Below are 25,391 nucleotides of genomic sequence, written 5' to 3'. Positions count from 1 at the left end.
GTTAGAACTCAATAAGGCTGGGTCCTGCTACAGATTCAAGATGATTAAAACCTTTTCTGTCCCTTAGGCTCTGATCAGGAGGCCATCCAACTAGCCGTTGGAGCCACTCTGGTAGTCTGGGGTTGAAGCAGTGGAACTGGGCTCAAGCTGCAGTGCATCCCTCTGAGGGTTCAAGGAAGACTTTAGGCAGCAGATCAGTCCTAGGTGCAGCAAAGCATTCCTCTGAAGTACACAGCAGGCAGTTCTCTGAGGGTCCTTTCGCGGATCCAGAAAGAGAACCGAGGGGTAGGTCTGAGGGTCCTATTTTTACACCTGGTGCCTTCTTAGAAGTAGGAGAAGTTTCCTGTCACCCCTGCTGTGGCTCCAAGCTGGCTGTTTGAACAATACAGTGGTGACAAATCCTTTGTGTTAAGGCAGGGCACAGTCTATTCAGGTGCAAGTAGGGCTGTGCCCAGCTCCACCCCCCTCACCCCCCACCCCAATCCTGTCACTAATGGCCCATCGAGTCACACCTAATTCCTCCATTGTGTGGCTGTCTGGGAGGAATATACAAAGTCCAACTATTAACTACACCCAGTCGCGTGACTTAGGAACAGACTGCAGGTAACAAATAGGGCAGAAAAATGCCAACTTTCAAAACTTGGCATTTTCAGAATTGTAGCTTGAAATCCAACTTTACCATTCAAGATATTAAATTACAATTTCTCAGATACCACATGAAATGTTTGCCTTTTCCCAATCAAACGTTAACACCTATTAAATGTAATAAGGCAACTCAATATTATCCTATGCGAGAGGGAGGTCTCACAGTAGAGAAAAACACATTTAGGAGCTTCCATTACAAGGACATGTAAAACTTAAAAAGTACATGCCCAGCTTTTTTATTACAATGCACCCTTTCCTGTGTGCTACCTAGGGCCTGTCTTAGGGGTGTCGTATATGCAATTAAAGGGGAGGTTAAGGGTTGGCAATGGGGTTACATTGCCATGTCGAATTGGCAGTTTAAAACTGAATTAAGGCTGCAATGACAGGCCTTGAACATGTTTTAAGGAGCTACATAAGTGAGTAGTAGAATAAGTGCTGAAGACCCACTAGTAGCATTTAATTTACAGGCTCTGGGCATATGGTATACCACTCTTGAAGGGTATTTGTGAATTAAATATTCCCAATCAGGTGTAAGTCAGTTCTACCATGTTTTCGGGAGAGAGCACATGCATATTAACACTGATTAGCAGTGGTAAAGAGCACAGGGTCCTAAAGTCGACAAAAACAAATTCAGAAAAATAGGGTGAGGTGAACGAAAAACAGCAGAGAGGGCCAAATTCAAAAGCCTTTGATCTAGCTAAATGACTGTCCTTCATAAATGGTTATTGACTTTAATTTGTGTTGTGTTCTTCCTAAATATTGAGTAGGGAATTTTGTGAGACCTTAATAACGTTGACATAATATCAAAAGATAAGTATGTAAAGATTTTAACACCACATATATGTACCTTAACAAAATATATATATCCTCAAGGTACGTAAATATAAAGTTAAGAATGGTAAAGCTGTAATTCCTCTTTATGCACTTACATGTTGAAATTTTGTCTATAATGTTATGATATCACAATATTCCTATGCTTGCTATTCCGTGGTGCAATCACTCTGTGTTGTACTCTGAAGAAAAAATAACATCCCAAATTTATGTTCTGCACTCGTATGCTGTTTAAATGCATTTATAGTGAGATGAGTTGATCCCTAGCTTGTTAAATAGAAGCGCAAAGTGAAGCACAGTAAAATGCCTTAGTTGCCTTCTACAAGGATCTGATTGCAGCTGCTGTGAAACAGAGTGCTGAATTCAGAGTTATGTAAACTATATAGTACACTCATTAGCCAATATATCTAACTAGGATTTTGCTGAGAGGTTTTGACTGCTGGAAGAAATTCTCCAAGTAAGACACTTTAAAATAACTTGCACCATGTGGAGAAACCTGTAGAAGCTGGGGGAATACAACAGCCTTTCTTTTTAGGTTGAGCCTCAACAGTATTTCTGCCATCTCTTCAAAACATGTTGTATGTTCTTTGGGGGCTTACAGCCTGCTCACTGCTTTTTATTTGTTTGCTTCAGTGCTCTTTGAAAATCCTTGCTTTCAAATGGATATTTGTTCCCATTTGTCCCTCCTTTTCGTTGTTTGTTCCCTCCCATGGAGCATGCCCCCAGGACTCGTACCCTTTCACTTGTGTGCAGTAAGGCTTGTTCCTGCACACTGTTTTTTTCTTTCGTTTCTGGACAGCGGCATGAGAAGACTCTCTGGTCACACAGCTGTCCCCCTACCTTTCGATTTCGAGCACAATTGAACACAGGCCTGTAAATCTTGTCATGGCGCTGCTTTCATGTGTCACTATTGTACACTTTTATTTTCCTTTTTTTGCCACGCTCACTCTCTGCAGTGTGCTTTCTAGCACGACTGTCCTGCTGCTGGACCACTCACTCCCAGTCCAGGGTGTTCCAAACTATCACAACCCAGGGTACTGTTGCTATTGATTGTCTGCTGCTGCATCCTACGTCATTCCACTTGCGGTACTCCCTAATCAGAAGGGTATAGTACTACGGCAAGTTGGGGGTGCAGCCTTTTGGTGCTGTATTGATCACTGGGACCTGCATTTATACAAAACACCCCACTTTGCACCCCAAAAACTCAACCTTCCCCTTGACCTCTAAACTGTCCGGTTGTCCGGGCCCTAACGGTTCTGAGGTGTAGACATATAAGAAAGACAACAGCATTAAGCCCCACATATATCACAGGACAGCGGCAGCCATGTTGGCTGCCATGTTGAAGGATGCTGAGTCAGGCTTCCACAAAACCACTCCCAGGAGTGGTCGAGATTATATCCGTTTTGCGTCTTCTGAGTCATTAAATACTTTAAGAGAGCTGCATCTGAGTTTCACAATTTATTGAAAATAGCCCATGCTTCAGTTATTTTCTGTCAGATGCCGAGATACGTGCAGAACTATATTCTCTGCTTCTCCTAAATAATAAATGTACGTTAATTTGTAACTCTGTAATAACAGTAATATGTAGTTTTATTTTCTGAGTTGTCATTAAACGGTTAATGAAGATTAATTGTAAAACGTTGTAAACAATGTGCCTCTTTGTTGCTACATCATACATGTTTAATTGTATTAAAGCAAAAACTATGCTGTGGACACACCCATTCGGTTCCTAAAGCATATTTTCCGCCTTCTATGTTTTAGTCTGCATAATTTAAGTAATTGTATACCACTCCCACATGTTCAGTTACCAAACTATTTATCCTTCGAAACTCCAGCCTTTTCAAGTTCTTGGTGCATGCACTTCTTCGGAGGCTGTGGGTTCTTTGGCAGCGAAAACCCGAAAGGAGAGGATGATGTCCTTCTAGCTCCATGACACCAGCCTTACCCCTTCTTCATGATTTTGCAACCTGAATGGCTCTCTTTTATAACAGCCATTTACAAAAAAGGAAAGTTTGGGCTTGTTGTACGACTGGAGAGTCAGTAGGAAAACAAGAAACAGGATGTGAGCAGGAATAGTGCACCGGAAAGGTGAGGGTGGGGCATGCTTTTACCCAGAGGTTCTGTCCTGGACAAGGGATACCGGAGAATGGAGACTCCACTCATTTTCTGCCATGTATTTGGGACTGGCATAAGCAACAGAGTGGATTTGCTTTTTGTGTGGGGGTAATGGATGCATAACAATACCTGTGTTTTTACATCAGTGCATCGAGGTGACGTGATTACGCACAATTACATCACCCAAGTGATGGGATGTCTCATGTCCGCTATTAGTTAATCGTTGTATAGTTTACAAGCTGGTCTGCATTTCTAGACGGTTCAGCATTAAAAATTCTAGTCATAGTTGAGCTTTCACTTCACCTGTTTTGCATTACATAGGTGTTTTATTCATTCCTTACAGGATAGCCGGCCATCTTTAAACAAAGTAGGGTTAAGCAGAGATAGCAACACAAAAGGAGGATGGACGGAGTGCTGAAAAGTTTGAAACACTCACCCCCAGTCACAGATCTGGGTTTAATCCATTGTTCTTTTGCTCACCATGCCACCCCATGGGAACAGTCTAGCCTTAACTGCCAGACCAGGTCCTCCCTGTACCGGAAACAAGCATCCTGGGGCAGGTTTCAGGGTATCACCCTTCATCAGCCAGGCTAGCTTGAATCCAGTAGCACAGTGAGCAAGGGGCCTACATCTGGGCATACCATACATAGGGCTTAGGCAGCTATAGCCAGTGCCTTTGTTGTCCTGTTTCCGGGCTTGCAAGAGAGGACCATGCTTTGGGCATAGTTGTTTTTCAAGTGTTAAATTAGCACACTTATTTCAATAAAACTGAGTAGTATATTCACATGATAGTTCAATTTCATCCTAAATAAGAAATATTGAACCATGTTTGCTGCTAATGTGTAAGTGAACAACAAAGCGGACAAAATGATATAAGAGAATGTTGATCTATAAAACTAGAATGAAGCAAACCAGCAGATGATTCGTAATTAAAATGCATATATTGTTCTTCATAAAGGAAGGAAACTGGAGCCCTCTCACTCTCTGTTGGTGTCTTTGCCTAGATTTGGAAAACAACATTATCTGAGAAGAAAGGCAGAATTTACTTTTACTAGAAGTTGCACTGCACCTGCCGGAAATCATAAACCTTATCCCAGGAAGACATTCACAAGGTCCAAATGCCTCAACTGTCCAACTATTTAATAGATATGTTTTGAGGACTTCTCAAGTGTCTGAGGTTACCCAAAAGTAACAAGTTTACTGCTGCCCAACTGATCAGGAAAAGAAAGATCTGAAAAGCTTCATAGAGCTTCAATACCATCGCCCACCCTATACCTGTAGAGGGCTCAGAGTCACCAAAGGGGGGCCAGGAGTCTGTCCATCATTGCAACAAGTGTGGGGAACAACTTAATTATCCTGGTGAGGTTGCCCCAATTCCAAAACCCTGAGAACCATCCTTCTATTCTGTACGTTTTTCACCACCGTCAAATCGTAAAGGCATAATTTCAGTAGGAACCGGTGAAATTAGTGACTCCAGTGTGTGCCCCTGACAATGTTGTAGATCCCAAGAAGCATGCATTAATGTTTTAGTTGTCCATATGACTCCATAGTGGGTGCTGACCACACAGTCAGTAAAATATCATAATCAGTTGGGTCCTAACTTCTGTTTGGAATTTGGGACTGGGCCCTTAATCCAATAAAAGTTTCAGGAGCAATATCACTATTGACATTTTAACTGGATCTTTGGGAGCACCACCTGCTTCATTGGGGTATGGTGGGGTGGTGGGTCTATGGGCAAAGAGTATATTTGTGCAACACCTTTTATTTTTCTTACACACCTGGAAGTTTAGCAGATTAGCAATCGTCCACTGAATATTCCAGCATGGACCTGGATCATTTCCAGGTTTGGCTCATTTGAACTCAGCTGTTCATCCTTAATGTGTTTTCCCCATCGTTGCTTGCCTCCCCTCGCTCCAGTCATCCTTTAACCACCATAGCCCCTCCCTGCCACAAAAGGTGCTAAGGCCGCATCAGAACTCTTTTACTTTCTTAACTTTCAAAATATGAAAGCCCTATGAAGTAGTCAATTCTAAAAGTGGCCTAGCGCTTTTTAGGTCACATCCTACCAGACAACACATCTTTCTGGTTTGCTGAAGACATCTCAGGGACATTCAGAACGTTAACCTAGGAATACATTCCGTCCATTGTTTACCATTGGCTTTCTGGTTTGTATCTAACATTTTCAGGCTTTCTGTTTACTAGCTTTATTTGCTTGAGGCTGTCCAGCTCACGTAATTATGTAGACATATGCATACATGGGGCCATAAAAATGCCACAGGTGTCTTCTTTTTTTAATTTTTTTTATTATATATACAAAAACATTGCTCAAAGGCGAAACCTATTAGCCTTGCCAATGCTTGTTTGTGATGCCGTGGCCCACTCACTGCATCAGTGAAGCATTTAAATGGTAGTGCTTACTTACAATTTGATGATAATAGAGAGTTTCTCATTTACAAAGTATAGACAGGAGCCACGTTCCACATAAACATCCCTCTCTGTGCATAATTATACTCCAGGCACAGAGATGCATAATGCTGCCTTCTGCACAGTCACAAGCATGTGTAGGGTTGAGCGAGAAGGGTAAGATGTTTAACAGACCATATACTTCTTGAGATTTCGAAATGAAAGCATTTGAGGAAGGACAAACCTAGCCCATTACATTTGCCTGCTGATCCTTTAACTATTTTCAGGAAGAGTCCTTAGCGCTGTTGGGACTGAAAAGAGGCCAGCATGTTATCTGGCCGATAGCAGAGCCAAGAGCCTGTAGACTAAATAGGGGTTAGTCAGCATGTCCTGAACTCGAGAGGCAGATAAGGGTCCGCTTCCTAGGCTGCCCTGATCACAGAGTTAAAGGCTGGTGACAGCAAGTCTGCCTCTGCTCTCAAGTCATTGTTATCATTCTGGGTTATTTACAAGTCTGGCAAGCGTTTGGATGGACTAAATACAACAAGAAAACAAGGCTTCTTCCTCCGTTCGGAGTAGCTTGAAGTGCCCTGGGAGAACATGTTGTTTTGCGCGTCTTGGGGGCCAAACGGGTTCTGTTTGTGGACTGTCCTCTTGCATCTTTTTATAGCGACATTACTGCACTCTACGTGGAGTAAACCTGGGTCACTAAAAGCGCTTGGAAGCGAAAGCATGGCAGTCGATAAATGGAAACATACAATAGAGAGGACAGGTAATATGGAGAAAGAATGGCAATTCTTAGAAGTTCAGTATTATTCCCCTAGAGTGAACGTGATTCTGAACACAATGTGGCCATCTTTTGTCAGAAGCATTGCGGTTGTTTTACGAACACATCGTCATTGTGCTAGGTTTAGGCGCACTGTATTGATATGTAATCAGGGCACAAGTCGGGGATAGACGCGGATGGGCGCCGTCCACCCTTCCCGGAAGTTTGGCCCCGCTGCAAAACGCTGAATTTGTATCGGTGTAATTTTCAGACACCGAGACACATTCAGCAGCGTCGGCACGTTATCTGCTTTCAGTCCGAGCCGACAACGTGCAGACGGGGAGGACGTCTTTCTGATTCAAGACTGCAGCTGGGCCCTTAAAAAGGCGGCATTTAAGGGGCCACCAGGCCTCCTTTTGTTGGAGGGCCCTTGGCTGGAAGGTATCTGGAGCCCTCAGACCTAGATGCAAGTGCAGTGCGGGGTAAACAAAGGCACACAGCTTGTCAGCACTGCACACTACTTAATAGAGGGATGCTTTTGACTTTGTTCAGTACCTGCAAATGAGAGGTACTCATGCACTGGTAAACAAAAACAAAAAAAAAAAATATATATATATATATATATATATATATATATATATATATATATCTCAGATGTTGGTCTGTCCCAGTATTTACACAAAATAAATATTCAAATACTGCTATTTTTTTTTTTCTGTTATAGCGCTCTTCAGCACTTCAGAGTGCTTTAGATCATACATACTTATTACATTGACAATAAATCATACAACTTTGTAGAAAAATGTCCAGGAATTGTCACATAAGACAGTGGGGGTTACAAGGTGTAGGATTCACAAATGGTCCTTCATAGCTCAATGCTCTAAATTGGAAGGATATAATTTATGGACTGCAAGTAACAAAAGTATCTCTGTGTTAAAAACAGTAACCCATCCACCTATCTACATAAAATAAAAATCTATAATCTGTATGTTACACAATGTGCTTTGCAGGAGAACATTAACCCTCTATGTTACTGTTACAGTTTTGTTACTGTGGGTCAAAACAGGCTCTAGACAAAACACAGATCTTTCCAGCAAATACCCTAGCAAACAAAGTTATCTTACCAGTATTATTATGCCCTCAGATTTATTAGGGACCCACCTTTCCAGCAGGTGCTGTAACCCCATAAGATATTTTAAAATTCAACCTTTGCAACCAATTAAGTAGAACAGATTTACTGTCCTGTTTCTCCTTGTTGCAAATTTTTTTGTGGCAAAGATTTTACAAAACAAGCCCCATATTTCTGGGCTTTGTAGCACAGGGCAGCACAGCAAGTCACAGGTAAAGGACAGGAATGCGCCATAATTATCCAGTACAGTGCATTCCTGTTCTTTTCCCCATGCGCTGGCGCCATTTTGGCAGCCTAGCGCCAACGTAGGCACCCCTTTGCACCATGGTGCAAGGGTGCCTGCATTGCATCAAGAATTGTTTTTGTGCAGGAACCAGGTGGGCCTTGTCAACACTGCCCACAGGGCCCTGGAGAAGTTTCATGTATCTCTCTTGTTCCCGCATCACAAAATTTAAAGAAAGGCTGTAGCTGGTGGCTGCAGAACCATCAGCTAGGTTATCTGTAACAGGGAAGCGCTTATTAAATGTTATAAAATATTGTATACCCATCTGCGTTAAGTTGACTGCAGAATCCAAGCTAGCTTGGAGCTGAAACACAAAGTCAATGGGAAACAAAATACTTTTAAACCGATTAAGGGTTGGAAATAGATGAATTTATTGTACTTTTATTTTGGTTAGTCTGTTGACACTGTTTACTTCTTTGTATTAACAATCACACGGTGCATCTTGGGCCACAGGCTTTCAACGTTAGTTAATTTTGCTGAGCAGGAACGTTGAACCAATGGTACTGTGTTTGGAGTTGAAGGTAATGACAAGAATTTGAACAATGCAGTCAATTGTTTTTCATACACTACAGTGAATTTGGCTTAGATCTGTTTGCCCTGAGTGCCAAGTTGTGCCAGCTTGTGGGCATAGCAGTGACACATGCAAGATTAGAGCACACTTAATGAAGTAGGAGTCCGGATAGAGACCATTGGGGCTATATGCAAGCAACTATAAAATCGTGCCTTATGAGTACTAAAAATAAGAAAATTCAACAGAATCGTGGGAGAATTAGTGAGGTTCACCCAACAGTCGAGTCAGGAGCATATACTTAAATGTGAATAAGCAATGCGACTGAGCATCCGTGGAAAAAAGTATTTTACATGGACAGAAGTGTAGCCAGCTGAAAAATATAGATTTGCTACCAAATCTACCAAGAGGGATCAACAGCTTGAGAAAAAAATAAATATTTGAGTAGCGAGATAAGCAGTGGTATTGCAGACAATGTCCTTCCTCATAGAAGTAGAGCAAGTAGTACAAAAGACAGATGTTCTAACATGAGATGAAATAGGAGAGGGTTTAGAATATATTTCTTACCATAATGGCTAGTCACCAGTGCTTAATTTGTGCTTGTTGTTTCCGGTGCTGAGCACCGACCCTTATTTTTGAGGGCCAGGGCTTATTCTTATGCCTCAAGCATTTGCTGTGAGCAAACGACACATATGGGAAAGACAGAGGAAAGGAAAAACGAAAAAGCGTAAAAAAGGGACAAAGTAGAAAACTGCAAGAGTGAGCTGAAGGGGCAGGGGTGTGGCTGTAAATGGATTGAACCCCCCCCACCCCCGAGATTTTTTCAGGATTACGCCACCTCAGTATTCCGTGTTCTCAGATTTAATTGCAGAAGCCACTTGTTTATGAGGAGGGCTTTGGGCACCAGCACATTTTTATTTACAAATTAAGCACTGCTAGTCACCCACAGGAAAGGTGGTGGGTGGGAAATAACATTGAGATAAATACAGAGGATCGTTTGTGATGGGATAAGTGGTTGGAGGTCTAGATGCCTCAAATGTTGTTTCAATAGGGAAACAAGTTTTGGCAAAGTCAATAGGTCTGGATTTTATGTGGTACCACATTCAGAGTTAGCACATTAAAGCAGTACACATGAAAGGGAGCCTCAGGAGCCAGATAGAGTGCACTGCAGATGTATATGTGTCCCTCATACAGTACAGTGCAAACACTTGAGCGGAGGCAGACGTACACACAAATAGAGTTAGTATTAGATGACAGATGAATACTCCACTGGGCTGAGCCAAGGCGTGATTGACAAAAGTCTGAAGCCAATGGCTGAAAAAGCGACTGATGAAAGAAAGCTAATAGTTGAACCGAACAAGCTAAAGCCCACTCAATGTATATTCTAAGAAACAGGTCTATTTGACAGCTGTACTGTCAAAACCTAGACTTAAAAACACACACACACAGCCAGACTCTTTGGATCTGGCCTGTCTTACCTGCCTTGATGGTCTATGATAATAAGTATGTGTCACCGAGCATTTTGGTTTTGAGAGCATTACACATTCTTAATAACATTTAAAGTTAAAGGTACATTCAAGGTAAGATATAATAAAATGCACTTAATAAGCAAACCTACAGCTTCCTTACACAAGCTTGTGCGGGGCATAGACTGAGGTAAAGAATAGCTGCCTCTTTTTGAGACTGTGCTTAGTCTCTAATTCTTTGCAGTGTGATAGCAAGCAAATACAGGAATTTTCGCAGCTGCCTGATGGCTCCACACTTCTGAATGGAGGTGCAAATGCAAAGCCTTAGTGAGCAAAAGAAGTGTAGAACCTATGATGACAATTTTAGCGCATCCGTGTGCAAGAGATCTGGGGATTAAACTGCAGGGCCGAAACACGTCCTACAGCGTTTTATATGGCTAAACCCTTTCTTACTGTGATTCTCGCCTGACATCAGGACATTTCACTTTCTTTAAGGCTCCCAAAGAGGAAATTAACCTTTTTCGGTGGCGTTGTCGCTGAACAAAACAGAACAATTATACATGTGAATGTGTCTCTTAATTTGATAATATTAAAAAATAATTAGGTAGTGCCCCGCTTGCCTCTTTGAAAAGTGTGTGAGAGAGTTAACCTGCAATGAGACGTTTATCTTGTATAGATTCCAGGTTTTCTATCTCTCTCTCTCTCTCTCTCTCTCTCTCTCTCTCAAGATATATATTTATATCTATAGAGAGAGAGAGAGACAAAACCTGGAATCTATACAAGATAAACGGCCCATTGCAGGTTAACTCTCCAGCTCCCCTTTACATTCTTTATTTCCTGGAGTAAAGGAATCACTGTTAGGTCAAACCAGTTAAACCTGATAAAACAATTGGTCTCCTCATGTAACCATCTAAAGCTGAGTTAATCCAGGTGCTACCTGTACAAAGACTTTAATCTGGTTGCATGTATATAAATTGTGGCTCCTGGCCTTTATCCTTTTTTGCTCCTCACCTGGCACTTATACTTTCACCAACATTTGATTGCTGACACCACCAGAGCTGGCGTACACAACAGCTTTTTCTGCAATAGCACTCACTACCACTCAAAAATACAGAATCCTTAGCTGCCACGTTTCCCTGGTCCGTGCATAATGTGCTGCTCCAGTCTGGCTTTTTTCCTTTGGATTGTGGGACATGTAGTTCTGTTTTATAATGGAATACACAAGATTATAAGCCCCATAACTTAAATGATAAATCCTGGACTGTAGCAGCACATCACTCAGGGAGATGGGAAACTTAGCAGCTAAGGGAGTCACTGTCAAATGTTCCAGCATTACCAGTGCTATGCCAATTACTCTTAAATTTCGACCTTCATAGAATCATGCGACGGTTCCTGATTTCAGTAAATGCTTGACTGTGGAAAACTACCCTACTGCCCTCTTTCATTATGTCTTGTGGATTGGAAATCTTGGAATAGGAAATGACATGATGGATGCTGCACCCTCCCACAATCACCAGTAAAAGGGAGGAGAGCGTGTCAGCGGGGCAGTAGGAAGTACCAGCCAAAGTGAAGCATGATGCACTGACAGAGCAATAGAGTACTGGCAGTAACATTGCCTTTTGGTGAAAGAGTAGGGCTTGAGAGATAGGGTATATGTTACAAAGCAGAGAGTTCAGCTGTAAGCCTCCTGGCTACTGTTGAGAGTGCTGGTGTTTAAACTAAAGTGTGGCTAGGTACCAGACACGCGGCGTGGCTGATAGAGTGGTAAGGCGTAATACATTTCTGGAGGAGTGTCAGGAGCCTTATGGTTTGGGTAGTTAAGTTGATCTGACAGAACACAAAGTTTTTAATACAAAAAATATATGAGTTGGGCACAGTAGGAAGGAGGAAGCGGTGTCTGCACGTGTGTACGGCTTAGGGGTGTTTCAGTAGGAGAAGGGTGAAGCACGTCATAAGAAGAGTGGCTGCATGGGATGTTCTGGTGTGCTATGAGAGGTGAGGGTGGATGGTAGAGGACAGCCATTCAGTGTAGGGTTGAAATGAGGCTTTGAGGTTTTGTAAGTAGATTTGACAAACTGAGAGTTCCTATGTTGCTGAATCAAAGTTAACTCTTTGTGATAATTATATATGGATCAAAGGGACAATAGAGTCAACTGCATTTGTCTCCCTGTGACCTTCTTAGATTGCATCATAAACCCAGGCTAATGAGATGGCATTAGCTGAATGAAGCCAGAACAGAGTGGATTTACTTTGGCCTTGAATGTCACTCTTCACTTAGTTGCATTTCTCCCTGTCAGAAAAGTCCCTTCTTGACCACCAACTGAAGATTCTGAGCTTTGTAATAGATTACAGCATATAGCTAGCCAACATACCATTTTCCATAATTATCAGTTCTTTTTACCAGGAAAACTACCTTCAAAGCTCTAAAGGCCTTGAGGCTCACAGTACACACAGCCCTTGCACTTGGAGTGTGGAACATTTGTGATGACCTTCTCCATGCTTCCGAAGTCTAACTATGGATTAAAAAAAGAGAAATCGTGGCTCTCTTGCTAGGAAAGCCCAGTTGCTCTCGGTGTCCAGTTTAAACTCTTTCTCATGTTTACAAAGTATGGGCAGTGCTTATTTTACAGTGTGTGCCTATACAACAGACAAAGGTGTTTCTTTATGTTCCTTCCTTTAATATTTCCAAAAAATGCAATATACTATACAACAATGATTCATCTTATCTGGCCTTTCGATGGCATGCCATACCCTTGCTATTGATGTTTCTCTGTTCATTTGGTAAACACCAGTGCCAAGACAGAACTTGTATTAACTCTCTCATTCCAGACGAAGCTCCAATGATCAACTCTGATGGCTTCCACTGAAGGGAATTCAACTATGTTATTCCAACATCTGAAGCTGTCTTCACTTGAAGCCACATATCATGAATATGCTGCAAGTGCATTGGCTAGCTTTTTGATGTAAATGCTTGTGAATTCCCCAACCTATTTATCACCAGTAATGTTACCTGTACATTTTGCATGCATTGAAAAAAGACAACCACATTCAAATCGTGGTGCGAAAGTCTTCCACTAAGGGTTACACATCTGTTAAATGACTTTCTGTGGCTTAGCAAGTCACGTAACTGACACTGCAGACAGTCTGGCAGTTTTTTTTTGCTCTGTCTAAGCCTCTACCTCTGTCTGAACCACAGACTCCTACTTCTGTTTTTGGGTCACACAGTGTTTTTCAGTGTATTAAAGTTTTTGTCCATTTCATCAGTCTAAAAGATTATTGTTATGTTTGCATTATCTCTGTCTGAGGTAAAGTAACAGCATCTTCAAAGGTATAGAGGGCCCGCCTCTTGTTACCTACCTCTTCCAAAGGTTTAGCTCATCTAGAGTGTAAAGTCCGATGGTGAGCTAAACCAGTAATTTCACAGAATCATTCATGGCAATAGGAACACCTCCGTCTTCTGCAGGTGAAATGAAAGCATAGCGCCTTAGCGACAGTGAACACATCTTACTCTTACTCTCAATGCACAGGTTCACTCCATAGGATAAAAGGCTGATTGCCCCAGACCAAAAAGATATATTTTTCAAGCAAGAATTTTCAATGTTTTCTTCACAAATAAACATAATCTTCTTCTTTGAAAAAAGACCAGATTACGCTGCCTGTAAGACCCCTTGAGGCTCCTAAAACAGTGCTGCCTTACCAACCTCTTCTGACAAGTTTAACCCTTGTACAAGAACGTGCTATTACCAATACTCAATTGTTTTAAATACCTCCCCATCCACATACATCTGCAATGTAAAACGTATACATTTTTTGTTTTGCTGTTTTAGCTTCCAACATGACTAACCCCCATATTATTTCGCTTTCCATCAACAAATACACCCCCCCTCACCCAAACTCCTCCCCCACCAAAAAATAAAATGCTCGGGTATGCCTCTATCATGCCACTTTTATATAACCTGAACATCAATTTTGAGATTGTTTAAGCTTCCACCATATCTGCGACCATCCATGCCTTTCAAAACCTTTAGAATTAGTTGCAACTTCACACGTCACTTTGCATCTTGAGAACAACAGCCTCCTTGGTGATATACAACCAGTTTTCCACCTTCAAAGAGAATTAGATATAATTCTCCTAAGTATCAAAGAGGAACTCTCAGTTGCTCAAGACCATGGCCAGTGATGTTCTCTCTGCAGCTCTTGAGTTTAACATGCTGTTATTTTAAATTCACAACTGTTCTAGTCCGCTTCACATCCTTCTCAAGCAGCCACAGCTAGCAGCCAAGCTTGGCTCCTTCCTCTTGACAAAAGTTTCATTGACCATACAGTACCGCTGGTATTAGCCCTCTCATTTGTCCTGTCCAGTATCTACATGGTCCTACTAACTCGCGCTCTGAAAGCGCATCACATTAGCTGTCACTGTTATGCAGACAACATCCCCATCTACCTCATACTAGAGCAGGGAATCTGATGACACTTGCAGAGGGTGACACTGTCTAAAAGGTGTCAAAGAATCAATGAGGTTCTGTTGGCTCTCCCCAACACAGTTCCTACTGTGAGGCCCATTGAATCCCTCACAGTTACCTTTTAATTGGTTCAACTATATAATGAACTGTCCTCCTACTCCAGTACCAAAGATACAAAATGTCGGAGTCTCGTATGACACTGAGCTCTTTTTCACACCACCAGTCAATGGTGCTCCAAGAATGCATTTTCCATCTATTATTACTGTTTACATGGTTCCTTATGCCAATGCCTCCTCAACATATTATATTGGTTCTCTCCTTGGTCCCCTCTTGACTGGCGTTCTGCAAACTATATATAAAGACCACCACAAAGTATCTTGCTAAACTCCATTGGATCCAAAAATGAGCCTGATAGACGTACTCATCCTGACCATATCAAGGCTTATGAAAATTGTGTTAGCTGCTGACTGAAGAGTTTAGGAAATGATAAAGATTTTAGCTTTTGTACATTGTGCCCTAATTTAACTGGTGGCAACTATTGATCATCCATGACGCATAGTGTTGTGCTGATCAGATGCTCTTTCTAATATCAGCATAATCACAGTGATATCCTCTAATGATTGACATTACAGCTCATGTTTATTCCTTGCAACAAGTAGGGGTTTTACCTGCATGTTGAGGAGATAATGAATATTCATGATGTACTGCAGAGCTGAGATGTTTGGGTAATGGAAGGATAACACATACTCTAATGGTCTTAAACGGCAGTGGAGAAAAGAGGTGGATGAGTGCAGAGATTGTTCACACCATCAACTGAAGTGAGGGGACGATTGTATACACCATCAACTGAAGTGAGGGGACGGAAAAACAAAGCATTTGCCATCGTATCAGATGCCATAGAAAGTTGAATACTAATATAGCAATACCCTTCTTCTATAGCATTCAGTGTATTCAGTACGTTTTCTACTGCATTCAGGAAGATGGTCTTAGTTCCACAGCAGAAGCAGAAACTTGATTGGTTGATATCCAAAATCTTGCATCTATGTAAATTGCATGTAATACTGGATGACCGTTGAGAAGTCTATAGCACTTGGTATTGAAAGTTGTAGAATACATTTTTTTAACAGTGGGTATTTACTGTATTTTTCAGGGCTACAAGACATACCCCTCTTTTCTAGATGTTAACAGTTGACATAATACCTGGGCAGACTGATAGGGAAATTGCTGTTGAAGCCAGCCTGAAGCTTGATCAAACTCCTACTTGGTGGATTTGACATGTGCCCAGGACAAAATCTAATCTTGTGTGGTTGGTTTTAGACTGAGTTCTTCGCCGATCTAGGCATCAGTAGTGTTTTTAAAGGAGAAGGACCCAAACATTTGAGAACATTTACGACCACAGAAGTTATGTGTCAGTATAAGGCAATTGCGGTCAGTCTTGCTTGCTGACAAGTGCTGCTTCCATTTTCCAACAAATAATTCAGGAGACTTTGGAGGAGATGGTTGGTGCTGTCACCTTCTAAGTATTGGACGAGACAGAAATCAGAGCAGAAACGATTACCTAGGAACACGTGTTCCACATGCTCAGCTGCAGGAGTCTTATTTCTGGTAGTAAGCCGAAGATAAAAACCTTTGATGGTATAGTGCACCTAACCTCTGGTGCTCATTTATTTGCTACAAAAATATTGTAATAAAATCGATGCTGGAATTAGCCTTCATTATTGAACCACCCTTCTTTTAACAAACAGTCAGCTTAACTTGAATTGTCATTTGATATATCCATATATTGATTCTTTCTGGCTTCATATAAGTCTGCCATGTCAGAAACCTTGAGTGGATGCTGTCAGCAGGGTTGATGTTGAAGGGGGGAGCAGTACTTTTCAGAGCAGCTGTTTTTTTGTCAGAATTTTTTTTGTTTCTAGAAGATTTGTTTACTGGTTTCCCTATTTCTGTGATACAGTTTTATCTAGTGCAGGTGTCTGTAATTGCTCCCTGATTGACTTCGGGTGGTCTGCTATACATGGTTGTAGGGCTTTTAATTCAGTAATACACCACAAGGGGTTTGCATGCAAGAACAACACACAGGGGATTAAATAGGATATGTACCTAGCATCAGTTACAAGCAGGCTCATCACCAAGACAATAGACCAATTTAGATGGCTAGAATTTGATTTCCTGTTTTTAACCAAAAGAGGCACTGCATTAATTGTTAAGTAGCTAAAACCCACAACATATAACTTATTGGCAGCCAATTGTATCTTTTAGGAAGGCCTGTAGTCTTTTTTTTTTTTTACAGTACACATTTGTTTCGCTTGTTCGAATAGTGCTCTGTTTCATGTGCGCATGGTGTGTTTATTTGTTTGCTTTGGTGTGGAACTATAATATGATTCTTGTGTAGTTTGACAGACCAGGAGGTTTACATGTATCACACTGGACCTAGTCACAACAATGATCATCCAGAGAGTGTGGCCTGCGGGTTTTGTGTTGGCTCATGAGGGCAGCGGTTGAAGTGGATGTCCAAGTACATGTAAACCTCACTCCAGATATCATAAATAATTCCACTAGGAGCCGGCTGTTGGCTCAACACAAGGAAACATCGACTCAGTGGAGTGCGCGAAGCTGGTAGGCCGTCTTTTCATTATTAATGGAGAGGGAAGCTTCCCAGTTCTTGTCATCCCTGCCCTAATCAAGTTGCACTGTGGCCGTTCATTCTTCGTCCCAGCCACATCCTGATAAATAATGGAAGCCGTCATGTTTTATCTTCTCCCACGATTATTGCAATGTAGCTTTTATTCGCGTCTTGTGACAGACTGTTGACATAGCCAGCATTTCGGAGCAAATGGAAAGGCTTTTGTAATGACTTAAGCAGTGCAGAACATTAAGAAATCAAGCAACATCCCTTGTACAATGCAGATAGTGAGTGGAGTGGCTTGAAAGGAAGAGGTGCCCGCGAAGGCAGATAACATTTCTGGACATCTTAACTGGTGTAGGTTTATAGATCGTTCATCCCTTTGTTTCTTAATCATAGAATTATTTCAGCATTCTAATTTGTAAGTAGCAAAAACATTTTCAGTAATTATCCACAATGGAGGGGTGGGTCCATGTTCTTCTAGTGTACAACACATGGCTTACATGCAATGCTCCAAAAGACGTGATTTTGTTATTTTTCATTACTTGGCATATGTTGAGAATGCCACGTTAGATCCACAGTCTCTATTCTGTTGGTTTTGCTTTGTCTCTGAACTACAGATTTGTTCCAGTTTGCCAAACATCATTAATATATTAGATGTTTGTCTTCTTCTTAAGGTATTTGAAACATATTTCTATAAAGTTTGGAACACACATTCAAGGAAAGGGTAAGAGGCAACACTAGTTTCAGCTGTCACCATCATAGATTACTCCGTGTTTGTTGTATGCCTTTCAGTTTATCATTTGCTTCTGTATATTAGTGCATGTTTGGCAGTTTTTAACCCCTGAGTAGCTGCAGTGGAGATAAACTACAGTGGTGGCTGCCGCAAATCTCAAGGGTAGGGGAGGGACGGGAACGAGGGGGTAGAATAAAAAATGAATTAAAAAAAAATGTTAACTGTTGCCGTTGCCTGATGCCTCGCTCCTCTGCTCTTCTTCTGGTGTCCCAGCATTGACTGGGACACCAGCACAGACTCGCCAGCAATCCTGGTGCTGCTCTCATACTAAACCTAGCCTGAGAGCATCATCAGGATTGGTTTGAGCAGCTTTTTCTGCATCTCAGACAGTGCACTGGAGCCTCTGCAGTTTTTCCAATGGTTGGAGAAACCTAAGTGCGCATGTGCTCTTGGCCGTCCGTCCAAACATACATGCACACTTAGAAATGCACAGCCTCCACTCCCCCTCCCCACTTCTCCCTGCCCCTCCCATGGCCCAGCCCCTCCCTTCACATGCTCCTGGCTGAGCCAGGAGCTGAAAAATAAAAGGATAGTGATATATAATTTTATTTTACAGCTCTTAGCTTAGCCAGGGCGTGACGCTCCTTCGCCACTGCGAAGGAGCCGCCCCTGAAATACTATGGGTTAGATCAACTAACTGAATTTTAAATAACCTTATCAACCTGCTGTTTTGCTTCATTAATGACCGAGATGAAACCCTTGTGCACTGACAAAAAATCTTTGGAATGCACTTCTTAGTCTAAAGAAGACATTTATTAAATCATGCTGCAAGGTTCGTAGAGGAAGATTAGCATGCTGAAAGCACACGTTTAAAAATGGTCACAGCAATGAAATAAAAACATGTACAAATGATTATCCACTGCAATATGCACAGCAAATGTACATATATATGTATGTATATATGTCACAATGCAAAGCAGATAACAAGAATTAAAAATGCATCACCATGAGGCACGGTTAAATCTGCGTCATCTCCCTCCTTATCAGCATCAGACTGCCAGATCCCAGAATCGATTGTGGAGAGAGAAACCAATTATCCTCACAGGAAGGATGACACACCTCAGCGTCCTGAGCATGTCCGAGATCTGAGTCACTCCCCGGTCCATCCAGTCGCGGCCTCTTATATACTTTAAACAAACCGGAGAGGAGAATTCTAGAAACCTCCTCCCACTCCGTAAGTTTATTATTTAAAAATGCTGGCTACTTCAGGTCAGTTTTGAAAAGAACACGTCAGGAATTGGCCAAGATCCTAAGGTGTCCTCTCTCAAAACAAAACCATTCCCTGCATATCATTAACATCATCCTAGTACTTTATCAGCCTAAGCCCTTGGTGAGAAAGAACACACATAATTAAAACATGAGCAAGAAGCACATTATATAACGTGGGCATGGAAAAATACTTGCAGCTTTTAACGTGGCAGTGGCTCATGCTAAAATAAAGTCAATAGGCAAAATGAAGCTGGTGGTCACTAATATGATGGTGTGCTGATAGGCTAAGTGCAACGTGGAGGCAGTGGTCAAAACACATCATTACACTTGCGCCACTTACTCGTATAGCAATTAACATTGGCACACCCAACAGTCTTTTTAGCAGTCCCCAGACCAAGAGATTCCATAGGGCAGATTGTTTCTTTGGGTTTATACCTCATTCATAATGTCCTGGGCACAGGCTGACCAATCATATAACGTTATCTGTCAAATTTGTCTATTTGCAATAGCATATAGAAAGTTTGTTTTTTTAACATTCAGTCGTGTAGTCCACCAAATGTACCTCTTCTGTAAGAGTTCTACTTCCATGCAGCTGCTGAAAGTTGTGGTGCACTCTCAACTAATTTCAGGGGTTGCTCCATTTCAAATTTAGATACCACCTTCCTTTTATGCATTTTGTGTTTTCCTCTTGCTGCAAGTGAAGCATTGATACAAAAGCTCTTGCACGGACATCTTAAGGATTTTAGGAGCCCTGGATGAGGCGTATTTTGGGGGCCCCTGTTCGGATCAGCTTTTAATTTGTTGCAAACCCTCTTTGGTCAAGTCACTGGCAAGGCATAGGCAGACTGGGCCACATTCTAAATGTGTTTACTTCTAATATTCAGGGACAGTGATGTGTGTTTTCAGTATTGTCACAGAGCAGCAGCTGACTGATATTAATCTCCGTGACACCCTCAAATTTATCATACTCAAGGTCCTGTTTTGATTGAAAAGATACTTTTTTTTATAAATGTTCTATGAAAATAGACACAACATTTCTCTACAGAATGTCTGCAGTAGAATCTCACACTTCACCCAAATTCAAAATAAATGAAAGGAAAACTATATTTAAAACAATCTATTTAAAAATGATTCATGGTCATCCGGGCAACATTCTCTGCAGAACAGGGTTAGTTCTATCAGGGCCCCCTGAAAGGTTGGGGCCCTGGGCCAACGCCCACTTTGCCCATGTCTTAAAACGTCTTTGGCCTCTGCCCGAATCTCAAGTATGCATCTCTGCTGTGTCTAGGGCCTAAAACGCAATTTGCTCTGTGATTTTTAAGTGGTGCAGCGATCACTGGAAGGGCCTGGTCAGCTGATTCAGATATATTGCTTACTGCTGCACAGCCTTTGTTGTCAGCCCTCCTATATAACTTGTGGCTTTATTATTGCACAACTGTGTTATGATCTCGGCTGCTGGATTGCTGCTTGTGTTCAATTTTGCGTGCTCACCAGCTTCTCCAGCGCCTCTGGGGAAGTGTTCACTGATTCATGCTGACCCAGGGTATCGACCCCCTCTTTATGACTCGTTTATATACCCCTGAACCTCCATGTGCACCCAGGACATTACCCAGATGGCCACTGCACTGGATGTTCTTCCCAGTTCCCCACTTACCTCTTTAAATTGTTTTCTCTCCCTGTCAAAAATCTCTTCCTCACTTGGGGGCCTTCATTGTAGTTGCCAGGGCCCAGCATGTGCCATTTTATAGAAATCTTTGCAGATTCTGGGGGTTGATGGCACCTGTATGTACACCTCACAACCGTCTTGCCCATTTAAGGCGGTGTTTCTATCGTTACCTTTCATTCATTTGGGTGAGCCACGGCTTCACTTTTGTGCTATATGGCATGTGCTATATGCTGTGTACCTCATTGAGGAGGCTTAAGTAGGCTAAAACTAGTCAGGGGCTACTTGTGTTCATGTCTGGAAGGGATCTGGTTTGGTAGTTTGGGGTGGACTATTACTGTGTGGAAAGACCAAGACTGTTTTTTAGACTGCTGGTCTCTGTCTAGAGCAGCATAGTGGTTGAAAAAACGATGGACTGAAATGTCTTCCTCCCCGCCTTGTTCTCCAGTAGCTAAGATTAATTCAAGCATTCCTTCCAGCAGTTTGTTTGTTACAGTAAGTGCCCAAAGTAAAAGGTGGATGCCCATTCCTGTGCCACCTGACTTAAGCTATACCTCACTTCTAGGCTTAAGTCAATCAACAAATCGATCTGAGGTTGCCTGTGTTCCTGTCTGGAGGGCTTGGTTCTATTTGGAGTGCACAGTGAGTGACAAACGATGCACTGGTATGTGTCCCGAGCAGTCACTAGTGCCTGAGAATAATTCATGGCATATTTTCATCATTTTGTTATATGTTACTTGAGAGGCAAAGCAGCATTCTGGAACTACCAAGAAATAGCACTTTGTCTTTTGTTCTGAAAATTGCACTGTGGTGAGAGAGTAGTAATCTACTGGTAAGGGAGCGTTGGAGCCTGGTGTTTACAGCACTCTAGTGCAAGGTATATACCTATTAAGTGCCTCAGCACCACTGTTTTCTTACAATGAGAAGGCGTGTGTAGGCGAAGCACCCTTCTTACAAATCGTTGGAATCTGCGTTGGTAAATGAGTTAGTTCGTCCTCAGGTTACTGGCAGAGCTGAAAAACCTTGTAGAGCTGTACTGGAAGACACACAAACAGAGCATCCTGAGTATTATTATGTGCTACATTATTCCATTAGTAAGAAGCCAGTGAAAGGCATTTAAGGATGGTATGATGTTCCTGAAGCATCTCAAACCAAAAGTGAGCCGGGGCACAATTCTCTGCTTTGTGGTGTTTGTAACATTTTTGGAGAGACCTTGGTTAGTGGTGTGTCATCAACCCTACAGGTATTGAGTCTTATTACCAAGAAGGCGTAACAAAGGCAGAACCCTGCATAGGTGGTGAGAGTGGAGGAACATATTAGTGGCGGTTGCATTAACTTTGGGAAACGGGACTAACAAGTTGTTGACTAGACATGTTTTTTTAAGCAGACGGCCAATGCCAATGTTTTAAGGTAAATTGTCCACTTGGCTCATAATGATAATTTGTTTATCTGGCTATAGCCGTAAATGCAGGTAAAATAGTTCTAAAGATAACTGCCAAACTTTCCTCCTCATCCGCATTTCTAATAGAATACAAATTATGCCATCACTGAGTTGTGTTAAACTTTATAAGATCTTTAAAAAGTAAAGTTATGCAACGGTATGCATCGCATGTTCTTGGCCTCTGTCGACTATGTCCTATCAGTCACTTACAAGGGTATCATGCTGACTCCTGTAATATAGAAATGCATTGTTTGTGTCACGCTCACGCATTGTAATGGTGAAGCCCAGGGATAACCACATCAGAAAACCGCTATAAAGTAAGATCAGTAGAGATTCAATGCCTGCCTTGAAAAACAAGCATTTGCAATGCAGTGGGTCTCTCGTTTGCTCTAGTTAGAGCTATTAGCATTGTAAATTCCTAACTGGACTTTTCTTGCCATATAAATTGAAAATGAAAAGTAAAACAGTTGACATAAGTGAGCTGATTCAAAGCACCACGACCGCCATGAGCATGAGTGCAAAGGAGAGACACAAAAGGAAAAACAACTTCACTCGCAGTCAATCATATTGGCAAACGTGCTATTAGCATGTAACAGGGTTGATGTCCAAGGCGGTAACAAAACCGCCCCAAGGAGGGACAAATGGAAAGCATTTACCAATGATAACAAAGGATTTTTGAAAGGCAAGTCCATGAACGAGTGATAGCGGTGGGCGTGCTTATAAGCCCACAGATAGATTACAACACGTCAGAGCGATTGCACGCTCGACCTAACAAGCAAAGCAGATAGCACAACATAGCTTTTGAAAACGAATATGTAACCAGGGTCCACTAAGGGAGGCAAGCTGTGTAACATCCATGTTTCTATAAGCCCTGTGCTCTGATTAGATCGAGCCAGATAGTTATGGTGACGTTTTATGCAGGCCAGAAGGACAGCAACATCACAGGCACCACTTTTGCTGCAAGCGACTACAGAGTGCTACACAGGTCATATGTTTGTAAGACATTTTCGAACATATAATCTTTGCTCCATTTTGTTTTATGTGCAAGTTTAAGATGATGTGCATCGTTATCTTTTTTAAAGACTTATGCCAAAACTTTAAATAAAACAAACTTGAAACTAGAGCACTTACCCTATTAAAATATCATTTTACTACAGAAAAACGTGTAAGCTTCAAGTGCAATCAGACCAATACATATTTTTTCGTTTCAGAAATTTCCTGAGTTGAAGTTTAAGTACGTGGAGGAGGAGCAGCCGGAAGAGTTCTTCATCCCCTATGTCTGGTCATTGGTGTTCAATTTTGGAGTAGGTCTGCACTGGAACCAGCAGGACATCCAGCTCTTTACGATGGATTCTGGTTGAAAATAGGAGTAGAGCAAAGAACTCCTGTAGTTTTACAACACAAAGACTGCAAAATGTAGAAATCCATGAAACTGTTGCCTTCTTTGCAACTGAGAAAAAAAGTGTACAGATGCAATGTAAAATAGGACTTCGAATTTCCATATCGGGCTGTAAATACCCTCTATAGTAGGGCTTATAGTGTCACATCAAAATAGATTTGTCATACTCCAACTGCATAAGTAGGTGTTGAAGTTATGCTTAAGATATCTAATTATATGAACAAATAAATGTTTTAAACCTGGTTATATAAAATTGTGAAACAAGGTGGGGGGTACTGGTTACAACTGGATTTAAAGGGTATATGGCCACGTCATAGTTTTCTGGAAGTGATGCAGTGTATGTTTGCTTTAAGTTTCCCAGATTGGTTGATTATATCTGCATGATATTATTTTTCATCAAATATACATCAGTTGTTAGTGGAGTATTGAACACAATCATATTTTGCTCGATGGGCAGCAGTGTACAAATAGTGAAGCCTCCCTATTTGACATGGCATCAGTGAAATCCCAAGCCACAAGTAAAAAACATTTAGAACACCTCCTGTGCCCACACCCACTAGACTGCCACCCCCACTCCACCCAGTTCGAACGTTCAGTTTTTGTAGATGTCTGGGAATAGAATATATTTTACGTAAAATATTTTATTGTAGTACACTTTTGTAAGATGAGGGCACCTTTAATTACACAGTGAATTCTACAGTACATTATCATATCAGAAAATAACGATAAACCATAATTTCCACCCTGTGTCGGAAATTAATACGCATTTTTCATAGAGGCCAGTTTATTACTGTCATCTGGAAAAGAGAGAGAATGAGAGTATATGAAAATGAATCTCAGCCGTTTTTTGAATACAGTCATTTACGGCATTATCACTGCAGCCACCCCTTTAAATGTATATCTCATTCATTTACCAAACTGAGATGCATGACATGTAGTCTTTTGAAACGTTTGGGCGTTCCCAGGCCGACCTTGCACGTTTTTCACTGTCTTCACCAGCATGGCGGATCGCTTACATAAGTAAACACACCTTGCTGTGTTACAGAGCAGGGGGCAGCAGAAGTCGGGTTCAAGTGCTTGTGCTGTCGGTAAATTAACAACAGAAACGCCCTTTCTTGCTTCTCTGTTAGCAGGTGTTTTTGGAGAGTTGTGCACGAATATAAGTGCTGGTGTATTTTTTTAAGTCTTTTTCATATTTATTAAAACCCTATTTGTAAAAAAAAAAAGATAAAAGCACTGCATTGTTAAGTTACTGGCACCTTGCGGTACATTTATGTTTTGGGGCGCGGCAATATTATGATGGCAATCGTTGCATTTTAAGAAATGGTCAGTGTGACCTGATGTACTCTTTACAGTAGGTCTGTTTTACATCGTGACTTGTTTACTGCTTATTAAACATAAAAAATAATAATCTGTGTGTTCTCTGAACTGCTTTTACGTCTTGATTTTAAACGGAGCATTAATTTGGGTATTCTGTTACCAAGATTAGTCAGCTAGACGCACTACATTCGTGCCTCCTGGAAGCAGGTCAGGTGCGTCAGCAAAATGAGAAAATTGCCGCACAATTAGATATTAGATTAATATCTTGTAAGGCTCTGGAAAATAGTACATAGCTCAAGAGTGTATTTTCGCTTCTCTTACATTTTTT

The 25,391-nt window shown here is 41.6% G+C and overlaps 1 protein-coding gene across 2 annotated transcripts in view; it reads left to right on the top strand.

Annotated features, from left to right (window-relative positions):
• Positions 1 to 25,154, top strand: part of DYM (dymeclin) — a 917,326-nt gene extending 892,172 nt beyond the window's left edge. For both annotated transcript variants that reach the window (XM_069219181.1, XM_069219183.1), the window contains one exon: positions 23,556 to 25,154. In XM_069219181.1, coding sequence (XP_069075282.1) covers positions 23,556 to 23,705 — 150 coding nt within the window. In that variant the 3' untranslated portion in view covers positions 23,706 to 25,154. The remainder of the gene's footprint in view (positions 1 to 23,555) is intronic.
• The last annotated feature ends 237 nt before the right edge of the window (positions 25,155 to 25,391 follow it).

Source organism: Pleurodeles waltl, chromosome 1_1 (assembly GCF_031143425.1).
Source record: "Pleurodeles waltl isolate 20211129_DDA chromosome 1_1, aPleWal1.hap1.20221129, whole genome shotgun sequence".
NCBI classification, from domain to species: Eukaryota; Metazoa; Chordata; class Amphibia; order Caudata; family Salamandridae; genus Pleurodeles; species Pleurodeles waltl.
Note: the sequence above shows the minus strand (reverse complement) of the source record. Positions and strands in the feature narration are given on the sequence as shown.